This window comes from Archocentrus centrarchus, chromosome 5, assembly GCF_007364275.1.
Source record: "Archocentrus centrarchus isolate MPI-CPG fArcCen1 chromosome 5, fArcCen1, whole genome shotgun sequence".
Classification (NCBI taxonomy): domain Eukaryota; kingdom Metazoa; phylum Chordata; class Actinopteri; order Cichliformes; family Cichlidae; genus Archocentrus; species Archocentrus centrarchus.
In genome coordinates, this window is record NC_044350.1 from 14,580,139 (window position 1) to 14,606,821 (window position 26,683).

The window sequence follows — 26,683 nt, forward strand, 5'->3', positions numbered from 1 at the left end:
GTACGGGAAACCTCACGCGGCCTGGCTGCAGAAAGGATTGATTTATAATGCTTTCTTGATTCTGTGGGTGGTGGTGCATGGCCGTTCTGAGTTCGTGCAACAAGTGAGTTTGTGAAATTTCTTCCCTCCCAGATGTTCCACGATCAACTGAGAGTGGCTTTGTTGCTAAGTGGAAGAGTTTAGGAGCCACAGCGACTCAGCCACAAAGTGGCAAACCATGTAATGTTAAAGAGCAGGGCCGCAGAGTGCTGAGCTCCAAACCTCCTCTGACATTAACATCAGCACAAAAACTGTGCCACAGGAGCTTCAGGGGATGGGTTTCCATGGCCAAGCAGCTCTTGTAGGTGTAATGTGTAGTTGGCTACACCAAGAACAATATCTATAATATATAATAAAATTCTATCATTTAACATAAAGAACACAAAGCCTAAAATGTGCTTAACAATGTGTAAAAGCAACTGGATCTAATATAGTCACTTAAAGCAACCATATTCTGATCCACTTAACCCATACTCACTCAGTTGTTTGGTAACCATCAGATTTCATCTGGCCCTTTCACACCAAATCAAAATATCCTGTGACCTTCATGGAAAGTCAAGTACAGGCCATAATAAAAGTCCAAAGAAACTCAAGATTACTTACTCAAGAAACTGGAAGCTTTCCTCTCTGAGAAATGATTCAATTTCCTCCTTCAAATAAAGTTTATTTTTGTAGTCCAATATTGCAAATGAGCTCGATTTCATCACAAAAATGCACTCTCTTAAAAAAAAAAAAAAAAAAAAGAGAGAGACAAGGACAAATAAAAAAGCCTTTTTAAAGGCTCACTAATCTCATATCAGTCCAAAGAAGTATATTAAACTAAGAGCAAGACCACAAAAATAGTCTGCGTACATGTACAAGAAAAAGACAATCCATTCTGCCCAGTGCGTCCTTGAAATCGGTGACAAAACTCTTCAGTTAAAGGGAGGTAGCTAAAGCAAAGAAGGGATAAACAGGAATTGGGTGTGCGAGACCTGACATCTGAGAGTCATGGGTAAACCAAGTGGTCCCAGACAGCTCATGCAGAGATGGGGAGTTTCTTTTACTTGAGTGATTTACAGTCACTCCTGTACTCCTGCTTCTTCTCACTCACTGACACACACACACACACACACACACACACACACACACACACACACACACACACACACACACACGTGCGCACACACACTGGAGTCTCTCCATCACTAGGTTATAAATGACATGTCATGGTTGTTTGGGTGTATTTTATGTATTTGAGACTCTGCTTTCTCTTCTGCTCAGCCTGTCTCAGTACAGTGAGGAAAACATGATGGACCCCTACAACCTGGCCATCTGTTTTGGCCCCACCCTGATGTCTGTCCCTGAGGGTCATGACCAGGTCTCTTGCCAGGCCCATGTCAACGAACTTATTAAAACTATCATCATCCACCATGACACCATCTTTCCTGGACTACAGGACCTGCAAGGCCCAATCTACACTGTTCCTGGAATAGGAGAGGACTTCTGGTGAGACCTGGGGATGAAAGCCTCAAACCCTGTGGGGGGGGGTTAAATCACGATGGGATTACTAAAGCTACTAGAAGGGCCCTGGATGTATCTTCCAACTATTGTAAGTCTGTCTAGCTACTGTAGAAGGAACTCAGAGATGATGAGGAGGCCAGAAATGGGGTATTTGGGGGGGGGGGGGGGGGGGGTTGATTTAGGGGCTGTCGAGGAGTGATAGAGAGCTTGTCTGCCATACTCTGTAAGGAGCCACGAGGATCAGCTTACCCTCTGTCACACTAAAGATTAAAGCACCGCCTGACCGCAGAGCACAGCATGTACACACTCAGACACCACAGTGCACACAATGGTTACTTTCAGTTTTACTATAATGACGAGCCTGGGCACGTTATTATTACCGGCAGTCATTAAAGTTGTATAGACTGTATGTCTTGCTGCAGCAGCTTTTGTCCTGTGTTGCACAAAGTATGGAGACTACTTTTCACGCTCGCACATACTAACTGGGTTGTAATTGACCAAAGTGATTCTGTAAGTTTGTGTCTTATCGTTTCAGAAAATACACCCACAGGGTATTAAATTCTGTGATTTCATTATTTTAGTTATTTATGCATCTTAACACGTTCCCCAAACGTGACAAAACATTCCAGAAGTCAATGTTTTTCCTGCTATTATATCTCAAAAGAGAGACTACGTTAATAACAATAGATTAACTAATACAATAAGTAAATTAGTACGTTGCTCAGTAAGGAATATATTTTTCCAAAACACGATTCCTGACAGTGAAAACTTGCACACTGGACTTAATTAAATGCAGAAAAAATGTAGCTGTGTGTTGCTTTGGTTTGGGGGGGCAGTAAGTGACCATGAATCAGAGCCTCCCCAGTTCAACAGCAGACAATTTGTTGCATCTCTCTTTGCCTCTCATTTCTGCTGACTCTCCCATAGTATTATTCATCTGATTGAGGTTACTGGGAAGGCATGAAGGACAAATCCTGATGCAGATGCCTTCCTCACTAAAATTCTTGCTATAGTTCTGGATGCTCCCCAAACAAATTCTAGATCTTATAACATTTAAAATCTGAGCAGGGACTGACAGCAGACTTTGAAGAGTAATGTGATTTCAAGGACCACACAAGTTTACAATATAGTTGAGTAGAGTGTGATATAAGCATCAAAGGGTATTGCAGGGTCAGCAGTCTGATACCCAGCCCCTCCGGGCCCAGAGTGTCCTTGGACAAGACATTAAACCCTAATTTGCTTTTTTTTTTTTTCTTTAAGCCTGTCATGTCTGGCAGTTTTCATAATCACAATCATGAGCTAAATGCACAGTTGTATCAAACATATTTCCTTTTACAAGAACAGCTCTATGTGTTTTCTATGTGCTATTCTTGTTGATGTTTGTATTTTTTATTTTATTTATTCATGCCAGATCTGACAGGCAGAAAGGAAGGGGGTAAAAAGAGGAGAGACAGAGTGAAAGGGAAAGTGAAAATAAAATAAAATAAAAAACAAAAAACACGGAGAACAGAAAAAAATAGAGGTATATAAGGATTTGCCATTGTAGATACACATAAATACACATTTACATATACATACATGCATATACACAAACACACACATTTTGTATGTAATGTGTGTGTGTTCCTTTGTCATGGAACGTACTCACTAATGAGGGCAAGAAACCGCAACCACCCCCCCCCTCGGGTGGCAGGCGAGCAGCTTGCAGGCAGCTCAGCTGCTGTTTCTGTGGATGGGTGAACACACCGTTAAGCGCTATGTAGAAACCCGTCTAAGCTTAAAAGGCACTATGTAAGTGCAGACCACAAGTTGGTCTGCAACTATAACTTGGTATGTAGCTCAGAAGCAGACTGTGAGCTCAGATTGTGAGTTATCAATGTATGATACCATTGAGGCATGGTATCCTCTGACTCCTGCTGCCCTCTCTGTTCACTATAGTGACAGTCCACACTGTGAGCCCCCCCTTGTGGAAGAGCCAGCACCTGACACTGTCTCTGTCAGCCACAACAGTGAAGATGGTAAGAAGCATACAAAACTAACTACATGCACTATACATGCTTTATGCCGGCTTGTTTTTCATCAGTTGATGAGTTCTCCTGCTTTCCTAACCAGTTACTGTGGCTTTAGCTTTTTTATGCAAGCTCACATCTTGCTCCCATTAACCTGTTATTTAATCTGTTGTGTTATTGCCCAGCAGTTTTTAACTTTTGTGCAGTCACTGAATGAAGCAGCACTAACTTGTTACTCACTAATCAGGCTTCCTGTCTCTCTGTTCCCTCATTTGCTGCTCTCTGCTCCTCTGTCACTTCCTGTGTCTTTCTGCCATTCCCTGAATCTCAGGCTCCTTGGCTGTTTCAGAGTCTGATCCAATCGAAGCCATCGCTAGATTTGATTACACAGGCCGAACCGGTCGGGAACTATCGTTCAAGAAAGGTGCCTCTCTGCTTCTATACCACCGGGCCTCTGACGATTGGTGGGAGGGACGACACAATGGAGTGGATGGACTGGTGCCACACCAGTATATTGTGGTCCAAGACACGTAAGATCTGTTCCAGTAATTAATCTTGACAGAAGCAACATATGTTTAAGGAAGAGGGAACAAAAATATTTTTTTGAAAGCAAACTGTTATATTTGGTGAATTGGATCTTATTTATGTATTTTTGTCTGATATGAATGCTAATTAAACTGGAACAAAAGCATAAGCTGGAATGGCATCAAACACTGGCCATGAGTAAACTCAAAAATTAGTCCAGTGGAAATCCCCGTTGCTAAGGAAGTGCAATCATACAGATTGCATATCATAGCAGATCAATTTCCTCCTCAGCTTAGCCTGTTGTGTATGTTCAAGCAAGCTGAGTGGCTTGTTACATTAGTGTAAGGATTTTTCCTCCCTGTTACCCAAGTAGAAAAATGTGAACCACACTGTCCCTCCATTGTTGCTAATTGCTCTGCAGCTGCATTGCAGATTACTACAGTGGGTTCAGGGATTTATAGAGATACCATTTGTATATAAATTGTGATGTAATCCAGGATTAGTATTTGTATTATTTATTTAGTGCAGCTGAGACAGTTTTATGACTGCTCATGCTTCCTTACCCCAGTCTAGTTTTGTGCACTTGGAAAGAAGCCATTGTAGTAGCTGCTAAATAGATGGAAAGTGACCCTGAAATAAGCTTTTTCTTGCAGATGTAATGTGTCAGTGTGAAATCTATTCTCTGCTGGTTTGATGCAACACAGAAGCACAGCAAGAGTAACAAAATTTTACTTTTTTTTTTTTTTTCCTTTCTGGCAGGTCTGATGCGGGACGAGGAAGTCCAAAGCCAGATGTGGACAGCAGGGATCTGCTGGAGGAGAGAGTGTCCACTAGAGGCAGTGCTGCCTCTCCTACAGGAGCTCATGTAGCTGACGTCTATCTAGCCAACCTGAACAAGTGTGTATCATGTGCAGATATGTCCTCTAATATTTCAGTCAGGTGTAAGTTCATAACGTTAGTTATACGCGGGTTTGTTGTTTTCAGATAGCTTTGCCCTTCGCTTCCTGAACCCTTGTTAATGATTCACAACAATATAGAAAAAAAACAGTAAAACATTTGTCTCATTCAGGATGAGGAAACGGCCAGAGGCCGGGAACATTAGAAGAGCATTCCGCTCAGAGAGCGACAGTACAAGTCCAGGAACCAGTGGAGGAGGGGTGAGGACAGCTTCTCTTCCTGTTGGCGGGGCCCTGGTAAAAGAAACTGGAGACAAACGACCTGTGAGCGCACATAGCATCCTCAACTCAGTTACTCGCCACTCCTCACTCAAGACCAAGGTACTGTCACTGTAGCTGCTTTTATCTTTAGCATGCAGTCTTGTAGTGACTAGACTGCTATCACCTAGGAAAACATTTAATTGAGGCCATTGTGACACTTTTAGGTGGAGAGTCCACAGTTACGGAAGACAGCTACAGCAGGGCGCTCCAAGAGTTTCAGCAACCACAGACCACTGGACCCTGAAGTTATAGCACAGGTGGATCTCCACTCACAGGTACTGCTTTCTCTTCAGTTTCAACTTTGATGGGTTGGAACATTTCTGTGTCTGTGTGTGAGTTTACTGTATGTCCAATTCCTGTGTTACAGGACATTGAGACAACTATAAGTGAGTTCAGTAAGTTGGAAAGACAGAGCACCCCAAAGCATACACATGCCCCCGACGTGGTCCTGGACACACTGGAGCAGCTGAAAAGTGGAGGAGGCGCTTCGGAGCCTTCTAGCCCACTCCACTCCCGTCTGTTGCGGGACAATGAGGGAGGCTCACACGCCCACCAGCTTCAGCGCAGCGCGTCGTCAGCGAGTGACGTGCCCTCCTCCTTCCGCCCTGCTAAGAGCCAGCCACGGAGCACCCTGCCCTCTGCCACATCTCCCTCTTTGTCCACCTCTCATTCCTCATCCGTATCTTCCTTCAGAGAGTTGCGCCCGCCAGCAACAAGGCCCAAGCCGGTGGTATTCCCAAAGAGCGGAGGAGGGACTGGCAGTCCAGCAATGGGCTCCCCAACCTCCACTGTTCCCCCTACACCACCTCCTCCACCTGCAGGCCACACGCACTCTCTCCCTCACACACCTCCTCCTCCACCTCCATCCCAGTCTAATGATAAATCTTGCCCTGCTTAGATTACAAAACCGAAATCCTAATTTTTACAAACTTAGATACTTACAGCTCTTCTATCAGGTGCCAAAAGCACTTCACTTGTTACACATAGGACCCCTAACCCACTTCTCACATGTAGCATTCACTACTTGGAGTCCAGGTGAGTTCTTAATCGTGCTATGTTCAATTTAAAAAGTGTCAAGTTTTTATCGGCCCTCTCCTGGCAGCGCTGCTTTGCTGCAGCTCAGCTAATGCTGACCCTTCAAAGACACTTCTTTTCCTTGCCACCACAGAGATTCCAGACTTTGCTGGATTTTCAAATCTTTTACAAGGGAGCAGGACTCAGGGTGGACTCCTACAGCCCCTGGAGCTGGCGTACACTAGTTTGCTATGTATGAAATTGTGTTTGAGTGGGCGTGCAAGTGTGTTACTTGCCTTTTATACACAGATCTATATGAGGAACAAAAAGCACTGTTTTCTTTTTTTTTTGTATAGTAGACACGACAGCGTTTTTGTCTTTTTAATGACCCCGTGACTAGCAGACCAGACGGGAACATTTGATTTCTGAATATAGACTGTGAAATGCTGAGCGCTAACTCACACACTGACCTGCTGCTTCAGGAGTGAAAAGCTGGAGTTAAAGGCAGACCTTTGGGATGATTTAAAAAAAAAAAAAAAAGAATGAAAACTGGTCCAAATATCTGTGCAAGTAATATGATCGAGAGCTTTACTTTCTTTCAGCGTTTGATATGTTTTGGAATTTTTTTTAATGTGCTGTTTAGTATTACTACCACAGCAGGAGCACAAAATACACTGCACCTAACAAGGCCAACAATAATTCTAAATCTACATAAAGCAATACAAATACTAAACCCTGGTCATTTGTGGCATTATGCTGCTTGTCTCCCGCAGCGCTGTTATGTGTGTAGGGGACCACTGAAACCCAGCATTTTTATATGTAATGTTGGACTGTACATGCACATGTACATTTTCTCCAAATGTATGTGTGGTAGTGCTTTGTTTTGTGGCAGCTAAACGCCTTTCAGGTTTTCCTTGCATGCTGGGGCCACTGACAGCAGCCACGATAGCCAAGCCAGCTGATCGCATCGGTGCCAGCTGTGCGATAACTCCAAACGAAGCTACATCTTGCTCCTTTTAACTATATACTTCAAACATAACAGTAAAAAGGGTTTAATTATTCTAACAGTGTGTATGTATATTTAATAATCATAATGATAACTGGAAGCATGGAGCTGAGGATCCTCTTGAGTGTGTTTATAGAAAAGCACAACCAACCACCTCATCGAATGCGTTCTTAAGCAAAGTTTGTTTATATTCTTGTTTTTTTGTTTTGTTTTTAAATGCTCAGAATCTGTAAAATGTGGAGTTTTGTAGCTTCCTGGGGTAAATGCACGCGTGTGTGCGTCTGTGTGAGCATGCACTGACAGAGTATGTGTGCACCTCACCCAGCCCTTGCCTACGCAAAAATGAATGCCACCCAACAGCGACTGTCTGGAGACACACACAAAGTTCTCCAGTGTCTTGGAGTACTAGCCGCCTAAGTGCTGAACAGATATGCACTGTATAAATGTCACCAGATTAAAAAGCGTACAGGGATACTTAAAATGTCTTCATTTGCCAGCTGTCTTCACCCAGACCCAAGGAAGAAAGCCTTTTTTGTAATCGTCTTGAATAAATACTAAACTCACATTACCCAGCACATACTGCATTCCTGGATGCTCTCTCCCAGGTAATGAATTGTTAGTGTTAAGGTTTATTTTTAATCACTGTATACTGATTGTGTGTTTCCTGGTGTATTTGTGTTGCTATTACCTCATCACGAGAACTGGAGGGATCGTGCGCGTGTGTGGTTGTGGTGGCAAAATATGAAATCACATTGTCAACACAGACACTCTCGCACATACAGACATGCATGTGGGTGGTTGGTGTGTTTCGTCCCAGTTGTGCTGTCCAAAGGGAACTGGGAGCCTCTTTGATCTCAAATCAATCATCGTGCACTTGAACAGCTTGGCTTGCATGTGGACTAACTGTGTGGGGATGATATGTAGGCGTTGAATATTGTTACATATGCATTTTTTTGTGTCCATTTGAAAACAGCGGAACTAAAAAAGAAAAACAGACTGTAATGTCAAATCTATTTATAGTTGTCTCTGTATTACTGGAGAATCCTGTGTTCAGATTTACTTTGTAAATACAATGTTGTACATTACAGAGGTACACTCTTTTTTTGGTACAATATTGTACAGTAATAGCAATAGTAGTTTAATCAAATAGGCCTTATATAATATTCCACGTGTAGTTCTTGTTGTAGATCTGTTTTTTTTTTTTTAATAAACATTGCTTGCTATAAAGATTCTTCATTTGTTTGTAACAGTAAATTCAAAACATGAAACTTCCAGGAAGTCATCCTTTAAAATATTATTTCCAACTTTACCTACTTTTATATTACTTCTTATTATTGAGCATTACTATGTGAAAGGGCAAATATGCACTGCACAGGGTTGGGGGGGGCTTCAAAGTGGCAAGCAGAGAGATAGATGAATACTCTATTATATCTTCAGTATTAGAAAAAACAGTGAAAAGGGGGAAGAGTTGGTCAAATATGGACTTTAAAGTTACATTATGACTATTATTGTCATTAAGAAAATAAAATGAACAATAGAATTGAGTGTTGGGTTTAAAGTGACATCTGCACAGTGGGGGAAACAGGATGCTGTATCAGATCAGCACCAGCAGAAATGCTGAGGTGAGGGACTGGAAGCTTGATCAGGTGAGTATAAAAGTTTTATTAGCGCATCCCTACAGAGATTTAAGAAACCTCAGAGAAAACTGTAATAACCTACAAACCTCCCAAATTCAACTGCACAGTCTGTTTCCTAGTTTCTACATAAGCTGCATAATACTGCATAACACTAAACACACAGACAGACAGAGCTAAGAGGGGACCAATGAGGGCAACACCGCAACAATGAACAGAGGAAAACTGAGAGCTTAAATACACACAAGGAAATTAGGGCAAGTGAAAACAACAGGGAATGACAGGTTCATTTGGTTCACCTAATGACAAAGGGGAAGCAAAACTAAACACTAATCACAGGGAACACGAGACTGTCAAAATAAAACAGGAAGTGACTCAAGGGAACAGAGACAGACCTGACACAGAACACAAGGAACTAGAAAATCAAACATAACCAAACCCCACAACAAAAGAAAAACTCCAGAACAGACAAATTAAAGCCAAACCAAAAACACACAGGGTTCAACAGACCCCGGACCATGACAGGAGCACGCTCCTAATGAGATGATGGTGTCCTGGGGGATCTCCTCCCAGATCTGGATCAGGGCATCACTGAGCTCCTGGACAGTCTGAAGTGGCATCTGATGGACCGAAACATAATGACCCAGAGGTGGTCTGTTGGATTTAGGTCAGGCAAGTGTGGGGGCCAGTAAATAATATCAATTCCTTCATCCTCCAGGAACTGCCTGCGACAGGACATTGGTATGGTGTCGTACACCAGGAGGGACCCAGGACCCACTGCGCCAGGATAGGTCCAAGGATTTCGTCCCGATACCTAATGGCAGTCTGGGTGCCATTGCCTAGCCTGTAGAGGTCCCTCCATGGATATGCTTCTCCAGACCATCACTGACTGCAAAGGTGTATAAGGCCCAGACTCCAGGACTCCAAAGAGTCCTTTGAAAAATGTCCTTTTTCACATGAACGTATGACTTGAGAACTTTAAATATGAATCGTATGCCAGAATCACCTCACAGCATAAACATTTTGAGGAATTAGAAAAGGATACCAATCACACTTGAAATATGTGAGTGTACAGTTGTTAATACACAAGTACACAGATATACCTACACATTTCCATAAATTAGAGATTTTTGGGTGTGTCTGTCTTTTGCAGTAGCATCCACAATGATGAGAGACTGATAAAGTCACACAAAAAACAGTTAAATCAACTTATTGCTGCTAAAGGTGATTCTACAAGCTGCTGAATGACTGAGTGTAATTAGTTTGTCACTCGCCAATTTTTCAATTTTGCCTTAATTTTTATTAAATAAATAATGATATGGTCTAAAATGTCATGTTTTTGAAGTTCATTTGAGGTTGTATTTACCTCATTTTAAGGCCAGATGATTTTTTTTAGCATGTTTTGATACATAAATCTTTAGAATAGAAAGAGGGTGTACTTGTTTTTCCTCTATCATGATCATCATCATGTCATTATATTGTAAATAATCATAAACTTCAAGGATATGGGATCAGTACTGACACATATAAACAATAATATGTGTAATATAGGCCAAAAACAAAGTTTCTTTGTGGGGTTTATGACCTGTAATAACACCTGAGCTATTATTCAAAGAGTGGCCCTTATTTCTTTCCCTCATGTGAGCCTATGACACGTAGACATTCCTGCACAGCAACAATGGTTTCTGACACATTTCACCTGAAAATGAACATGAAAGGTTTCAGTTGAAATTCTTTACCCAGAAAATCTGCATGACACTCAGTGTTTTTATGACAGGAAAGTTGTTTCTGTTTCAGAATGACTTGATGTTATTCATGAGAGAGATGTTTGTAAGATTATAGGCCAACAAGTCATTTACAGCCGTTTAAATATTGGTGTGGTGCCAAAAAAGTGATTGCCCCTATTTAAGTGGCCAAAAAGGACTGGACTGATTATAATGTAGGTATAATAACAAGGAGTCATAAAGATACTTGCAAAACAGGTCAGTTCTTGATTTTATATATAAACCGTAAATCCTGTTGTTTGCAGCCTGTTTAACAATATCAGCAAAGTTATTTTAGTTATTTAAAAAAAAAAAAGAACAAGAAAAACAAAATCAGAAATATATTTTTTTTTTTAGCAGACCATCACTTTTTGGGAAGATCAAGCAAAATCAAAAGGATAATTTTCACATTCATCAGTTAATTTTTTTTCTTTTTTTCTTTTCTTTTTTTAGAGGGTGGGGACACTGGAGATGTGAAAATAGTAACAGAAAAGCAAAGCGATTTTTTTTCTCTAACTTCCCTTTAACCTGAATATATTCCCAGCATGGCTCCAGGGTTTTCCACTCCCAGTTGCTCATTCATACACAGTTTTTGGCCCGCGTACTCAGGCACAGAAGGAAACTACATTTCCGCCATCACGTAAAGTCCGCCCCACGCTGTAAAGTCCGCACTTCCTAAATCGTAACACCGCAGCGCGATGCTGACAGCTGCTGCCTTTCAACAAACCCGTTTGGATCCACGTTACAAAGTGACCCTCGCAAAACTGAGCTCGTCTTCAGCGGCAGGTCCTCTCCGTGTCGCACCTGTCCGGAAAGCAGCCATTCCAGGTAAGAGTCGCTGTTTGTCACCGCGGAAGAAGTTTCACACGTAGGCGTATTTTGTTTTCGGATGAGCTGTGTTTACCGTAAGCCGCAGAGCAGTGGGAGCGACATTACCAGCATTTGTTTGGACAGCTCTCCGGCGGCTCGGCTGTAAAAACAGACGCTTTTCACACGTTACCACTTATAGGCACCACCGACTCCAGGTCAGCCAGAACTGCAGCTCTTACATCAGTTTGAAACACGAACTTGGTCATTTTACTAACGATAAGTAGCTAACTAGTTATTAACGCACTTAGTCGCCTTAATATACACTTTTAGAGCACCCATTTTGAAGCTTAAACACCAGTGTTATATCAGTGGATTTACTTCTCTGTTTAATTAATCCCAGTAACACCTGCTGTTTAAAAAGGCTGCTGTGATGACCAGAGGCGGCTCCAGAAATATTTTTCTGCAGGTGCTAAGAGGGGGGGGGGGGGGGGGGGGGGGGCTATGAAGGATCATTTGTTCTTTCAGTTCTCAAAACACACACACACACACACACACACACACACACACACAAGCTATTTTCTTGGGGGTTCTACGGGGGTGCTATGACTTTTCCAGGGGGAGCTATAGCGCCCCCCTCTGGCGCTGCCACTGGTGATGACATGAACTTACCCAGCCTACAAGCATAATGCTATCCTCTACCAGCCTTCTCATTTCAGCACTTTGTTTTATGAATGAATAACACCGTTCCTGTCTCCCAAAGGCTTCTCTATTAATAATAATCCTCCCTTCTCATTTCCTCCAGTATGTCAGGGATGACAGCCAGTACAGCAAACTACCTGTGGTCTTTAGAAGATGTCCTTGGGCAGGGGGCTACTGCCAGTGTCTACAAGGCACGCCATAAGGTAGCCGCATCCCATCATACTCACAGGAAAACTCATTGACATCGCTGCTGCCATCATCTCTGAAGTTCCAGCCTGCGCTTTCATTTCTTTGCTCAGAGCGATACCAGGATGTGCGATAAGAAAGGCTGTGGTTTCAGAGATGCTGGTTGCTGCTGACGTGCTTACACGATGCTGTGATGCATTATTATCCTGATGTGAATGTGCATGCGTGTGTGCAGAGGTCGGGTGAGCTGGTGGCCGTCAAGGTGTTTAACATAGTGAGCTACAACCGCCCCCACGAGGTCCAGATGAGGGAGTTCGAGATGCTCCGGAAGCTCAACCACAATAATATTGTCAGGCTGTTCACTGTGGAAGAGGTGAGAAAACACAAAGAGCTGGATAAAAAAAACAAATCCTTTTGAATTTGTGTTTCTGTTTGAACAGCATGTAAAAGAAGCACAGCTCCTGGTTAATTAATCCCTCTCCTGATAGCTTCCCTCTAAACAGAAGGTGCTGGTGATGGAGTATTGTTCTGGAGGGAGTCTCCTCGGCCTGCTTGAAGAGCCAGAAAACGCCTTTGGTCTGGCTGAAACAGAGTTCCTCACAGTATTGCAGTGTATAGGTGGGTGTGTGTATATGTGATATCGGTGTGTAGTTTTATGCACCTGTTTCTGAAGCATTCTGCCCTCTGACCTCTTTAGTGCAGGGTATGAATCACCTGCGGGAAAATGGAGTGGTACACCGGGACATTAAGCCAGGGAACATCATGCGGCAGGTTGGGGAGGACGGCAAGTCGGTGTACAAGCTGACAGACTTTGGAGCAGCAAGAGAGCTCGACGATGACGAGAAGTTTGTATCCATTTACGGAACCGAAGAGTATCTGGTAAGATAGACTCAGTAAGCGTGCATTTGTGGGAATATGCATGCCTTTGCGAGGTTTACTTTGGGGACCTTCCAATAAGTGAAGCTTCATTACAGGGTCAACACATTTGCCTTAAGTGTAATTTATGGTTCTGCAAATGTGTCCGCCTGTGTGCGTGTTTCTGTTTGGACAGCAAACAGAGAGGGGTTTTCACTCACCGGAAACGTGCTCCTGTACAGTCCTCCAAAATCCCAACTGCGCGTCTCTGGATGTGCATGACCTAGGCGTCGCTCGCATGCTGAACAGGAACAGGAGACGCAAAAAAAAAAAAAATACAGCATGGAAAGCAAAGACGGCGGCTGCGGGGGACACTTTTCATTGTTTTAAAGCACTCTGTTTCACTGGCTAGCTGAGGGACTAACAAAAACAGACTGATTGTACCGCATATTTTGTACACTGCCTCCATCGACAACAAACACTCTGTGCAGGTAGACAGGCAGTCCGTGACTGCCCGTGAATTGCGTTTGCATTACCCCCGCTTAAGCGTAAAACAAGCATTTCATGCAAAAGATCCCCAGTTTGAGACCAGGAAGAGACACAAACTCAGCCTCAAGGGGTCACAAGTTCAGGACTGGTCAAATGGAAGGGTTGCATCAGGTGGGGTGTCTGATGTAAAAATTAAAAAAAAAAAAACTGTCACATCAAACATGCGGGTCCATCTGTTTTTGCAACCCCTTGAAAAATAATAATAATGTGTTACAGTATCTTTGTATAAAACCCTTGTATGCATCGGATTCAGAAAACCAGCACATGAAAGGATTCTCCTTACCTTCTCACCAAGTTTCAGGCTTAGGGTTGGTTTGATGTAATTTACATGGCAAGAGACATATTTTTAAAAAAGCCAGGTCAGGTAAAGATAGTAAAGTAATAGAAGAGATCTGAGCATTTCTGGAAATTGTCTCCACTATGTCGTGTACATGGAGTCATCTTACATAATTGTTTTCAGGTTTGGGTTAGCCTGCAGGTGGCCTTGAAATGGACTGTTGCATTTATGTTCCATTACCACTGCTGTAAAGAACATTTATGATGGGAGCAAGACAGCAGGATGTCTTGATGGGCAGTCATTAGATTATTGTGTATTTGCAGTTTTTCTTCAAGGATATTTCTTAAGGCTTGTTTGCAGAAACTGCATCGCCTTTAGCTGTCATAAAAATAACGAGTTCATGAGGAGTGTTGATTCTTAAAGTAAAAGCTTTCAGTAATTACAGTCTTTTATTGCACTAATTAAATTGCTTCCTTTTACACTGGCGGTTGGGCCTGCAGCCTTATCCCCACTAAACCATTTTGCTTTGCCCCATTTCCCCATGGGAATATCTTACCTTGTAAACTCTGATCTGAGCCCAGATCTTAATATTTCAAAGCAGCCTGTATGATCAGGGCTAGGTAGCCATCTAGTGGTCACTTGTATTAGTTGAGCTATGTAGAATAGACTGATGCACAACACTGGATAGAAATGGCACAGTGTAGCTCACTGTGTTGGTATCTTACTCTGCAGACTTTGTTGTGTTTACTCTATGTCGTCTGTGTGTGTGTGTGTGTGTGTGTGTGTGTGTGTGTGTGTGTGTGTGTGTGTGTGTGTAGCACCCAGACATGTATGAACGTGCAGTGCTGCGTAAGCCTCATCACAAATCTTATGGAGTGAGCGTTGACTTGTGGAGCATTGGTGTGACCCTGTATCATGCTGCCACTGGGAGCCTTCCCTTCACACCATATGAAGGACCACGCAGGAACAAGCCCATTATGTGAGTTAATATTAGATATGGAAAATAGATTTCTTTTAGTAGCACTGAGTTTTAAAGCTTCGAGCTTAAATCACAGCTAACAACATCATACTAAGTCTCAAACTTCACGTGCCAGCCTTGGTCCATACCAGTAACTCTAGCGTGGATTAGCAGAACATGCTACATGTTGTTCCTCTGATGGTGAACATCATTTTTGGGGGATTTTGTTTTGAAGGTTCAAAATAACCACAGAGAAGCCTATGGGGGCAATAGCTGGAGTACAGCGGGTAGAAGGCGGACCCATAGAGTGGAGCTACCACCTACCTCACAGCTGCCAGCTGTCACAGTATGTCACCTAATAAAAACAACTAAAGCATATTTATATATGCGAATCCTGTGATTCCTGATCACCATTAAAACTCTGTTCCTTCTTTGTCTCGTCATTGTTCTCTTTCTTTGTTCTGTCGCTGTGTCTTTATGGCTGTAGGGGTCTGAGGGTGCAGCTGGTTCCAGTACTAGCAGGTATAATGGAGGCCGACCAGGAAAGGTGTTGGGGTTTTGACCAGTTCTTCACAGCCACCACAGATATATTGCAGCGGCAACCAGTTCACCTCTTTTCTCTGCAGCAGGCCGTGGCACACTGTATCTACATACACCACTACAACACGTAAGTCTGCACGGGCCTTTCACACTCAGTATTCAGATCAGACTCAAACAAAGCAATCTGAAGCCCGCAGAATTCTTTGAATAATAAAACGCTGTTTGCATCTTGATGAAAGGTTACATTTGTCACTGACGCCGTGAAACCACTGTGATTTCTGGAATTCGTGCCAGAAACATGCAGCAGCAGAATAATGAGGTGTAATGTGTCTAATAGTTTTAATGTGGTAATGCCAGTAAAGTCTGTACTGAGCTGTGGATTATATCTGTAATCTCAAATTGCTTGTATAAAGCCTTTCACTCTCAGTTAATTGAATCCCTGCAGCAGAACTCGGAGCATTTAAGGATAGAGTGGATTTGTATGTTACATTTGCAATTTGTAATTTGAGGATCGTGATTTTGTGCAGGCAGAATCACGACTGTAAGTCATTGTTGCTTCATAGTTCCTCATTTCTTTCCACCCCGCGGTTCCTGTTCGTGTGTCTGCCAATACTGAAGAAAAGACAAAAACTATGAACATATAGTATTATTATTGTTTTACAATTAGTTTTGTAAAAACAACTCAGTTTATAGTAATTCAACCATTATTATTTTGGCATTGTTTATTCACCCATCTAAAGGTTTAAAAGATAATAAATGAAATTATTTTAGTATGATTATTGACACATGATGACATACTAAAGTTTTTACAACTAATTAGAGTGTTGATCATTTTTCTGCACATATCTACATATAGATAATGTTGCGTATATTTCTCTTTCAGCATTAAAGAATTCAAATGGCAAATAAATAAAGTATGTTCCTCCTCTCAATCAGAGTGTCGGTCTTCTTTGAAGAGGTGGCGTCTCAAACAGGTATCGCGGTACAGCAGCAGCATCTCATGTACCTCGGACATGAGCTCCCTTTGGAGGGCAGCATGAAGGTGGTCAATCTTCCACGGACTTCACCCTCTCGGCCCCTCATTCTGCTCAGCTACGCACCCGAAGCAAACACCAGCCTGCCCTTCAGAGAACGTAAGACAAACACATGTATATCTAACCTCAACCTAAAAAAGAGCTGATGGGGTATTGTCATCTTTTTGCTGGGCAGATGGCCAATTTTCAAAACTCGAGAGCCATAGGATGCTCAAATTCATACCACAGATGCATTTACTAAAAATCCTGGATAATTTTGAATCTTGACATCCTTGATCTAAAGGTCAGAGGTCAAGTTTTCTGAAAATCTTGTGAAGGTGATAGCTGGAGAAAGATGTCACGTAGGATTTTCAAATTACCATCATATTGCCAATCACAAAGTGACAGTATTCTCAGTGGTTTATATTTTTTATGATTTTTAGCATTTCTTATTCCTGGTTCTTACTTTTTGCTCTTGAGTTGACTTGAGGTGAATTGTGCGCTCCACTAAGATCCACTGAGACCTGTTTTCTAGAACTTGTGCTTCAATTTGTTCCACCTAAAGATTCTGCTGCTGGGAGGCTGGGAGTAGCGCTGGAGACTGACAGTATCTTTATTCCTTGCTGCTCAACTTTGGGCATGCATTAATATGAAAAAGAAAGTTTTCATAGGACTCTATGTAGTCCTGTGAAAAATTAAATACACTTGCACTTGATTAGCTGATCCTCAGTGAGTGAGAACACCTGCATAAAAGCAGCCGTTTGCTGGTTTGGAGAATTCAGGATGGTGCAAAATCACAGTCCAGCCCGACTGATATGCTGTGGTGGGACTTCAAGAGAGCTGTGCATAAATGAATGCTCGCAATCCTCAGTGACCTGAAGCTATGTTGTAAAGTTAATTATTAAACTTCTTCCTGTTAAGAGGGACATTTTCCTTCCCACTGTCACCAAATGCTTGCTCATAGGGGGGGTCATGTGATTGCTGGGGTTTCTTTCTAATATTGTAGGGTCTTTACAACTGAATTAAATAAAGAAGAGTGGGTTAAAATTCCTTCAATAGGATGTGAGAGATTGATGAAGTCATACATTGAGTGATGGGTTGTCCTTAGTTTTCCGCAGGACTGCATAGAATCCTCTGAAAACTTTCTTTTTTACATGACTTTATGACTCGAGAGCTTTGAATATGAATCATATTCCGGTGTTTCCTTCTGTCACAACAGAACCTTTTCTTTTAGGAATTAGCTGGTTAAAAAGGATGCCAATTATACTTGAAATACATGAGCGTAAAGTTATTAATACACAAGCACAGAGACATACCTACATATTTCCATGAATTATATATTTTTGGGTGTGTATTTCTTTTGTCCTTTGCAGCAGAGAGTCCTGTCATCCCGGCCAGGTTTGATGTTGTGGCAGACTACAGTTTTTCCAAGGTAATTTTCTGCTCCACCCATGCCTAATATTAGTTTAATATATTTTTTTCAATTTTATATATTATAGATCTCTTATCCTCTCTCTTCCCCTTTGACCTCTAGGTTATAGTAGGTGTGGTACACCAGTATCGGAGGATAGTACAGCTGCTGCATACACACCGAGAGTTGCTGCTTCAGGGATATTACAGCTACATGTGAGACATACATAAATAACAATTGCTTGTTATTCTTCGTGGAGTTAGGTTACTCGCGGTCCTTTTTCAGACTCTTGTCCCTTCTGTTTATGCTCCGTGTTTCCTTTTTTTTAATTATTATTTCTTAGGATGAAGCTGCACAGTGAGTGCAAAGACGCCATGCACAGCATCGCTATGATCACCATCAGACTGCAGTCCTGCCTCAACACAGAACACAGGATTCTCACACTGTAAGTCTGCCCGCAGACTTTTTAGAATAAATACAGCAAATTCATTATTATGCACTTGAGTTGGTAAATTGTACTTTTACACGCACTTGTTTGCATTAATTCAGACATACTTGTTTGCTGAGGTCGAATTTTCTATTTAACAGATGAGGCTCGGTCTTGTGTAAATGTCATAGATTATAAGAAATGAAATAATGGAACTGTAATAATGTCATCTATAACCCGTAACCTTCCCCTTTCTCCTCTGATGTCTGTTATGTTTTTTTAGGGGCCCTTACGCTTCAGAAAATCAAGGCTCAGCTGCTGCCGGTCAAAGGCTGCGGCTGGTGAGTATCAAGAGCAAAGAACAGAAACCAGCTCGACTGATGCAGTTGTTCAGTGTGCTGCTTGGTTTTCAGTGCACAGACGTTTTCTAGTATTTTCTGTTCAGTGAAAAGTCATATAATGTCTTGTGTTCATGAAGGTTTAAAACTTTTTGTTGGGACAGTTTTAGAGGTGCTGACTTATCTTTATGGTAATTCTGGATGCTGCAGTTTGTGGTGCAGTTGATTTGTGTAATCTTATTCTGAAAACATCGTAGACTCAGTGGGAAAGCAAACATCATCATCCTGCTTTTTATGCTACCTATTGGCAAGTATTACCCTGATCATATGTCTTTGAGAGGGAATCGCTACCAGAATTATAAAGTGCTGTGTCAAATTTTAGAGGGTGATAAACTGAAATTTATCATATATAAATGGGCACATTGCCTCAGTATTATAATAAGATTTAAACTTACAGCAGTATAAGAGTTCACTGGCTGCTCTCTAGTTTCAAGTGTGAACTGCAATATCATGAGAGACAGCAAATAAATATGCAGGCAGCAAAGCTCACAGCTGATCCATTTCATATCGGATGCTGTACATGAGCCTGAATCATAACTCCTTGCATAGATTTGTACGTTGTTGATGTATTGTATGAATCTGAGGCGTCTCCACAGGTTCATGAACACCTCCCTGTGTACACCACTGGTATTCAGGAGTTTCAGACCCGACTAGACCACCTGCAGATAGAACAGGCCAAGCTGGCAGAGACTCTGGCCAATGACAAGAGGTATCTTGGGCCGAGGGGGATGAAGGATGATGCAGGATGAACAGTTGGTTTTGTTATTTAAACTTTTTTTTTCCCCTTATAGCGCTCAGAAGATGGAGATGCTGCTACAGAAGATAACAGCAATTCATCAGCATTATCGTAAAGACAGAATAACTGGCAGTATGCACAACTTCTCCGACTGAATATACTATAGATTTCTTGTTTTTTTATGTCATATTATTCATCTGACAGATTTCTTCTTTTTAACCACAGAGCTAGCATACAACGATGAGCAAATCCACAAGTTTGAGAAGTGAGTATGTGTCTCTGATTATGTGTCCGCACAGCTGCGTCCCAGCCTGTGAAGTACCCGAGCTCTCCTGTAATCTGCGTGTCATTCTTCCTCAACAGAATCCACCTGTCAGCCCACATTAAACGAGTGAAATCTCTCTTCAGGGAAGACTGCGTGCAGAGATACAAAGAGCTTTTGGCCTCAACAAGAACATGGAGCAGGTCAGCACAAGCTGCCCTTACAATAAAATAACTGTTTGTTCAGTTTAGCAGCCATTCAGAGAGTTGATCAAAGCTTGTAATGTATTATGAGAATTCTTGCTCTCTTTCAAATGTGTTTAAGCAAAGTAGAAACATTAAACGAATATTAATGTATTTAAATTTTGTTTTAAAATCTCAGTTAAATACAGTGTAACAGATGGATGCAGCCACGTAGCTTGTGAAGCCTCAAGCTAACTGTTTTCACCATCTTTGCGTGACGAACGACGGGTAGAGCTGTCTGTGAAGCTGAGGGGCGCACTGCACATTCACTGACTAACGACTTGTGATTGATAAGTCATTAGCCAGCGAGTATATCCTGGGTTATCCTCCTCTCTGGCTCTAGTAATGACCATAATAGGGTTGGGTGATTGGCTCCAGTCTAATTATCCTAATGTCCCCCCTTTGGATATCATCCACTCTCCCTTTTGCACAATGTGTGGCCCAAATACAAAAAAAAAGAGAGCAAGAAAGAGAAAGAAATGAAACAAAACAAAAACACACAGGTAAGAGAGAAACGTGCACAAAGGGCGTTTATTTCTCACTTCCACCATGAAAAAATGTCTAAATGTTGACATACAGCACTTTGCAATTAGTTAAGTGGCGAGATGTATCAACTGTACAGCTGTAAATATATTTAGCAGTAACACTTGCTGGGCTTTTTACTTATTTACCTTAGACCTACAGTTCTACTGTGTGGCCCAGTTAGTTTTTTCTGTGTAACATATCTCCCCTGTCTCTTCTGTGCTCTTCACCCGCCACTCCTAAACACGGAGTTTTTCACCAACAAAAACGCCCAGTGAGAAAAAAATGTAAGCAGATTAGGTAAACTAGTATCTCTGCAAATACAGTCACATTAAGCTCTAACATAAAAAAATCAGTCCAGCAGTCAGAAATATCCTCCTGTTTTCTCTCATTCGATGATGGTTCATCAGTGTCACCCCTCCACGCACGTTAACTTTAAAGCAGGGCTCACCAACACGGTGCCCGCGGGCACCTGGTCGCCCGCAAGGACCACATGAGTCGCCCGCAGGCCCGTTCTAAAAATAGCACAACTCACTAGTGAGCTGTGTCTAAAAAAATTTTTATTCTGTTGCTATTCTTTTTTATAATCACACTTGCATTTATATAGCTTTAAAAATGACAGTATCTTAAAAATATCCTCATTATACATGACGTTTAGAAAAGTTAGGGTGAACTCTGACTTACTCTAGTTCTAATTCAATGGTCAGTATTGTGCGCATGACAAAACCAGTGCTAATGGAACGTAGGCTAGCGGACACAGCGAAGATGGGCGCTGAGTGCAGTTTCTTTCCCCAAAAATATGGCTGAAAAAAGAAAGAAAACTTATCACTTTAACGAGGAATGGGAGAAGGAGTTCTTTTTTACGGTTGTGAAAGAAACCTGCGTGTGTCTCATTTGTGGGGCGACCGTAGCGACGGCAAAGCGGCACAATATTGAGAGACATTTCACTACGTGTCACAAAAATTACCATGCTAACTACCCACCGGGAAGCGCACTACGTGCAGAAAAAGCCAGTGAGCTAAAGGCAGCTTTGGGTAAGCAACAATCTTTTTTCACGAGGGCGGGAAAAAAGTCACTAAAAGCAACCGAAGCCTCGTTCAGAGCTACACATTTTCTGATCAAGAAGAAGAAGGCATTTTCAGATGGAGCAGTTGTCAAAGAAGCAATGATGATAATAGCTAACACTGTACTTAAAGACGACAAAAATGGAACCGATCTAATCTGTACTCTCTCCGACGTCCAACTGGGGGCATCTACGATGGCTAGACGAGTGTCAGCTATGTCTGGTAACCTGGCCGATCAGCTGGACCGGGATCTGGCAAAGTGCAGGTGGTTTAGCATCCAGTGCGACGAGTCCGTGGACGGCAGCAGTACAGCGCAGCTATTGGTCTTCATCCGGATGGTGTTTGAAGATTTCTCCACAAGAGAAGAACTCCTGACACTACTGCCCTTAAAGACAACTACGAGGGGAGTTGACATTTATAACACGCTGAAGGAGTTTTTCGTGCAGAAGAAGGTAGCATTGGAAAAACTGGTGGCGGTGACAACAGACGGGGCTCCTGCTATGATCGGCCGACATACAGGTTTCATCGCTCACTGTAAAGGTGACCCAGACTTCCCAACATTTCTGCATTATCACTGTGTCATTCACCAGCAGGCGTTATGTGCAAAAGTGATCGGCTTTGAGCACGTGATGACTCCCGTTGTAAAAATAATTAACAACATCCGCTCCAAAGCTAAACAGCACAGGATTTTCAAGGTGCTATTGGAGGAGATGTCAGCTGAATATGGTGAACTGCTGCTACACAGTGCACTGGTGAACAGCATGCAATGCCAGTCTTCTCACTAATAAAGAAACCAATGCCAGATGTTAGTGGCAACATGGCAGTGTCATGGCAAAGTTTAATTAAAATATTGAGGAATTGTGTTTAATTTAAAAGTGTGTTCATGACATATAAGTTATAATTTTGTTAAAAATGCAGCAGATTTGGTCATGAGTTCAAAATGTGACAAGATTTATTTAAAAATATGTAAGTTGATTTTTCTTTAACATTACATAATAACTTTTTGAAACATGGTGCAACATAGTTCATGATTTGCTAAAAAAATGTTTGTGAATGGCTAGTGAAAATTGGACATTTTTCCTATGAAATGTAGTGATGTAAGTGATTATCTAAAAATGTGACAATTACTGAGATTAAAAGAGATAAAGTGCTGAATATTGATATGTTTCCCACCTTGTTTTCATTGCTAATTATTGGGAGAAACCATTAACATGATCAGTGTCTTCTCATAGATGAGTATCATTAATCATTATTGATAATGTATAACTAAAGGCAAACTGAGTAAATTTGTTATTTCAGAAGAGCGTGTCAAACTGGTGCCCTTTGTATGACTCAGTACCCATGAAGTAGCTCTCAGTTTCAAAAAGGTTGGTGACCCCTGCTTTAAAGTGTGCAGAAGTTCGGGCATGAACCTGTGTGCGCACGCCCAACACGTCTGTGCTGCAAGTGACAGTTATACAGTTATTCAACGTTAAAATATAGTGAGGCAGACTCAATTTATGGAGAGCTATCATTTTGACATAATTTTGATCTCTGATATCATCCATCGGCACAAATGTGCACAATGAGCATCTTATTGTATTCAGTGTGACTTGAAAGTAGAGATTGAGCCCTTAAGGTCTTCAGGAAAGTCTTTACTGAGGTCATAGAGCATTGAACTGGGGTCCAGCTTCCTTTAGACTTTTAAATACAACAGCAATTCGCCCCCTGTTGGTCATAGAAATGACTGCAGGTTCAGGGCACTTCTGTATTGGCTTCAGTTTTTTTTTTTTATCAGAACACTTCATCCATCTTTTACACATACATAAATATGTTTTCTGAAATTTCCAAATGTATTTTAATATAATTTTAAAAGTTATTTTTGCTATTATGGTAAAAAGCATCAAAATACTGGTAAGTATGCAGTAACTATGCAGTAAGTACGCACGTGTGTCCAAACTTCTGATTTGTACCGTATGTGTACAATGTTTACTTAACTGTTTTAAATATTTGGATATCTCATTTTGGAAATGGAAAATGACCGTGGAGGCCTTCAAAAATTCATATGTAGCAGGAAGGGAGGTTAAGAAGGATAGGGGCGCCTAATCAGCACCGTGCTTCTATTATTGATTATATCATATGCACGAGTGTTAAATACAGAAAATGCCGACTAGAGAAGTAATTTCCCTGCATCACTTAAATGAGCAAAATCAAGTTTAGTGTTCATTCAACTCTATCCCATTTCAAAAATTTACAATTTTGCCAGCGATATTGTAAAGGTGACAGATTTTTTTTTCGATCAGACAGTTTAAAGGCAGAATAACAACACCACAGTGACTGCTAGTGGGTACCAAGTCTCTGTGGAAAATTCTGCCTTGCTCGAGAAACTAAAACAGGAACAGGAATGGCACTTCTGTTTGTTTTTGTAGCCATCAATAGCTTTCCCATGGCGGACAGTGGAACAACTGGAGCAACAGGAAATAAGAAAAAAAAGGAGAAAAATTCAAAAGAACACAAGATTGAACCACATGTCAGGTGTTCACTTGATGATTCAAAGGAGAGATTCATCTGACCTACAGGGTCAGTAAGCCTTACAACCTGCGTACTTACCAGCCTAATGTGCGGTGTTTTAGTACTGAAAGCAAGTCGGTCTTTGCAAGACTGGTGCAGGATGGTGGGTAGAGGTTTGAAAACTTGTCTGCTGTCACTTCAACTTACTCGAGTGCGCCTCTGCTTTTACTTGCAGCGTTATGCTGGAGATGCAGACCCGGCTGCAGGACTTCAGTTCTTTCTCTGCAGGCTTGTTGGCAGACCTAGAGATGAGTGAGCAGTGCCAGAGTAAGGTCAGTATCGCTCTTATTATGCCTGGCACAAAACCAGGAACTGTGGGCTTTCTGTGTTTGTGAAGTCAAGACTGTGCCTGCATGCCATATTTATAAACATGCAGTATAATATGCCTTTTTTCCTCTGCTGTCTTTTGTTTGTGCTTGGTAGTCATCGTATTAGTGATGTCATGCGTCTCAGTGATGATGTCATGTTTCAATTGTTGTCCTCAGGTCATGGACAGAATCCTTTACACTCTGCAGTCCAAAAGACCAGAACAACAGCCAGCAATCATACCCAAGGACAATGACCAGATGGTCTCCAGGTGTGTGTGTGTGTGTGTGTGTGTGTGTGTGTGTGTGTGTGTGTGTGTGTGTGTGTGTGTGTGTGTGTGTCTGATTGCCCTGACAACATTTCTTTCTTTGTCGTAGGATGCACCATTTGAAGGAGGAAATGGAGGTTTTGGTGAGGGAGCTACAGTGTAACAACAGTATTATTGAGAGGTCAGTGGAGTGCCCACCTTCCTGTTCATAAATCCAGTGTGTCAGAACTCATATGCAGCATGATGTTGATGACATTTTTTTTTTGTCCTGTAGCCTGGGAGCAGTGAACTCTGCTGCAGCTCTGGAGCCAACTCTAGCCAGACCTTCCACACTGTGACACAAGAGCTGCATCTTTGGATCTTGCCTCACAAAGGCGCGCACACTCTCTCTGACAATCACCTCATCTTAAATGCCTTTAATGAATGCTCTGGCTCTCCTTTGGAGGACCGTCTGCAGTCTTTCTTATAGGAAGGGGAAGCAGATAAGAACAATCAATTTAGCAATAAGATGAACAGAAAGAGAGAGAGAGAAGGAAGGGCTTCAAATCTCTGTGTGTGCACTGCCTGAGCATGGCAGTTTAATAAAATCTTCATTAATGTCTTTAGTGTTATTGTATTTGTAATAGGCTGCCATGGTGATAGACAGCCTGGATAAAATGAATGCAGAGTCAGCTCTTAGACTTTTTTTTTTGTGTGTGTGTGTGTGGTTGTGTTTGCTCTTTGTTTCACAGAAGAGGAAGAGGAAGATCTGGAGAACCTTGAATAATAAATGTAACCAGACAGAATGTGTACCAGGATCCCAGATCCTTATCATGGTTGTGATGATATTTGGATTGTAAAAACATGTAAATAGAACATAATAAATCTGTTTGCTTTTATCCCTGATTTTAACAAGATCCAGCAAAGAAAGTTCAGAAGCCTGGATGAGCTGTTTACTTGCAGTGTTTGTGTACTTCAGGGAGCATTACCAGGCTTCTCTTTGTAAAGTATGATGCTGTACAAACCTGCTTATAACCAGGATAATGGCTCCACATGTAGATTTTCATGTGGACTAAGGTCTGTATTTGTGTCTGTTTGACTTGTCAGTTGTTTTTTTTTTTTTTATACTAGTGGTTGATCATTCAACTTAATGATGAATTCGCTGTTTTTGCAGTTTTTAAGCTACATTTGTTTCTGTTCCTGTTGGTGTTTTATTGGAACGATAAAATAATTCTCTGTATTTTTTATATCACGGGATTCCCTGTAAAAGAGAAGGAACACAGTCAGGGGAAACTCAGAACTCACCACAGTGTCTTCTTTTCTTTACAGAAAGGCATGAAGTTAACACTTTAGTAACAACTGACCAAAATGACATTATGAAGTGACATTAGAGACTGTGGGTGCTTGCTGGGGAAATCCCAACTTTGTTATTTGTTATTCATGAAAGGCGACATTTGGAGGGGGGGCGAAAAATACCTTTTGTTTCTCGACTTTATTTCCTCATTCTTTTTAAATTTATTTTGTAGTCTAAAAAAAATAAATTTCAGACAGAGAAGTGGATGAAATCATTTCATGTCACTTGATGTCAGGTGATGGTGGGAGTGTGGAGCCCGAGTGCTCTTAAACATCAGTAAGTCTGAAGTGAAAACATAAAACAAGTGTGAGAGAATGAAAATGAAAGAAAGCGTGTAGGAGGGCGTGGGCGTCCTCGTGGACTTTCTCAGGGGGGTGAGCTCAGCTGCTTCTGTGGGTTTTTTTCAGCTGCATGACGTGCTTCTGGCAAACTGGAAAAGTTTATCACTGTTTTTAGCCTACACAAACAAGTGTGACAGACTTCTCTATTTTACATTTAGAGATCATTCACCACATAGTGTCAGTCCAGCATGACGCCTACACATCAGTTTAAACAAATATGTTTTCT

General features: G+C 41.7%; 2 protein-coding genes across 5 annotated transcripts in view; both read left to right on the forward strand.

Moving 5' to 3' along the window:
• The window catches only part of srgap2 (SLIT-ROBO Rho GTPase activating protein 2), a 56,903-nt gene extending 48,402 nt beyond the window's left edge, over positions 1-8,501 (forward strand). For 2 of the 4 annotated variants that reach the window (XM_030729056.1, XM_030729055.1), the window contains 7 exons: positions 1,303-1,527; positions 3,481-3,560; positions 3,883-4,081; positions 4,836-4,973; positions 5,146-5,353; positions 5,458-5,568; positions 5,661-8,501. In XM_030729056.1, coding sequence (XP_030584916.1) covers positions 1,303-1,527; positions 3,481-3,560; positions 3,883-4,081; positions 4,836-4,973; positions 5,146-5,353; positions 5,458-5,568; positions 5,661-6,191 — 1,492 coding nt within the window. In that variant the 3' untranslated portion in view covers positions 6,192-8,501. The remainder of the gene's footprint in view (positions 1-1,302; positions 1,528-3,480; positions 3,561-3,882; positions 4,082-4,835; positions 4,974-5,145; positions 5,354-5,457; positions 5,569-5,660) is intronic. The other 2 variants (XM_030729059.1, XM_030729058.1) reach the window with 2 other exon arrangements.
• A 2,855-nt stretch (positions 8,502-11,356) lies between these two features.
• On the forward strand, positions 11,357-26,247 carry ikbke (inhibitor of nuclear factor kappa B kinase subunit epsilon). Its single transcript, XM_030730289.1, has 21 exons — positions 11,357-11,538; positions 12,323-12,422; positions 12,641-12,778; positions 12,894-13,023; positions 13,103-13,284; positions 14,905-15,065; positions 15,280-15,390; positions 15,532-15,711; positions 16,521-16,717; positions 17,971-18,029; positions 18,132-18,223; positions 18,352-18,453; positions 18,719-18,776; positions 19,430-19,542; positions 19,625-19,701; positions 19,795-19,834; positions 19,933-20,034; positions 24,385-24,481; positions 24,695-24,786; positions 24,893-24,964; positions 25,058-26,247. Exons 2-21 carry the CDS (start codon positions 12,324-12,326, stop codon positions 25,119-25,121), a joined length of 2,166 nt encoding a protein of 721 aa, XP_030586149.1. The 5' UTR covers positions 11,357-11,538; position 12,323; the 3' UTR covers positions 25,122-26,247.
• The last annotated feature ends 436 nt before the right edge of the window (positions 26,248-26,683 follow it).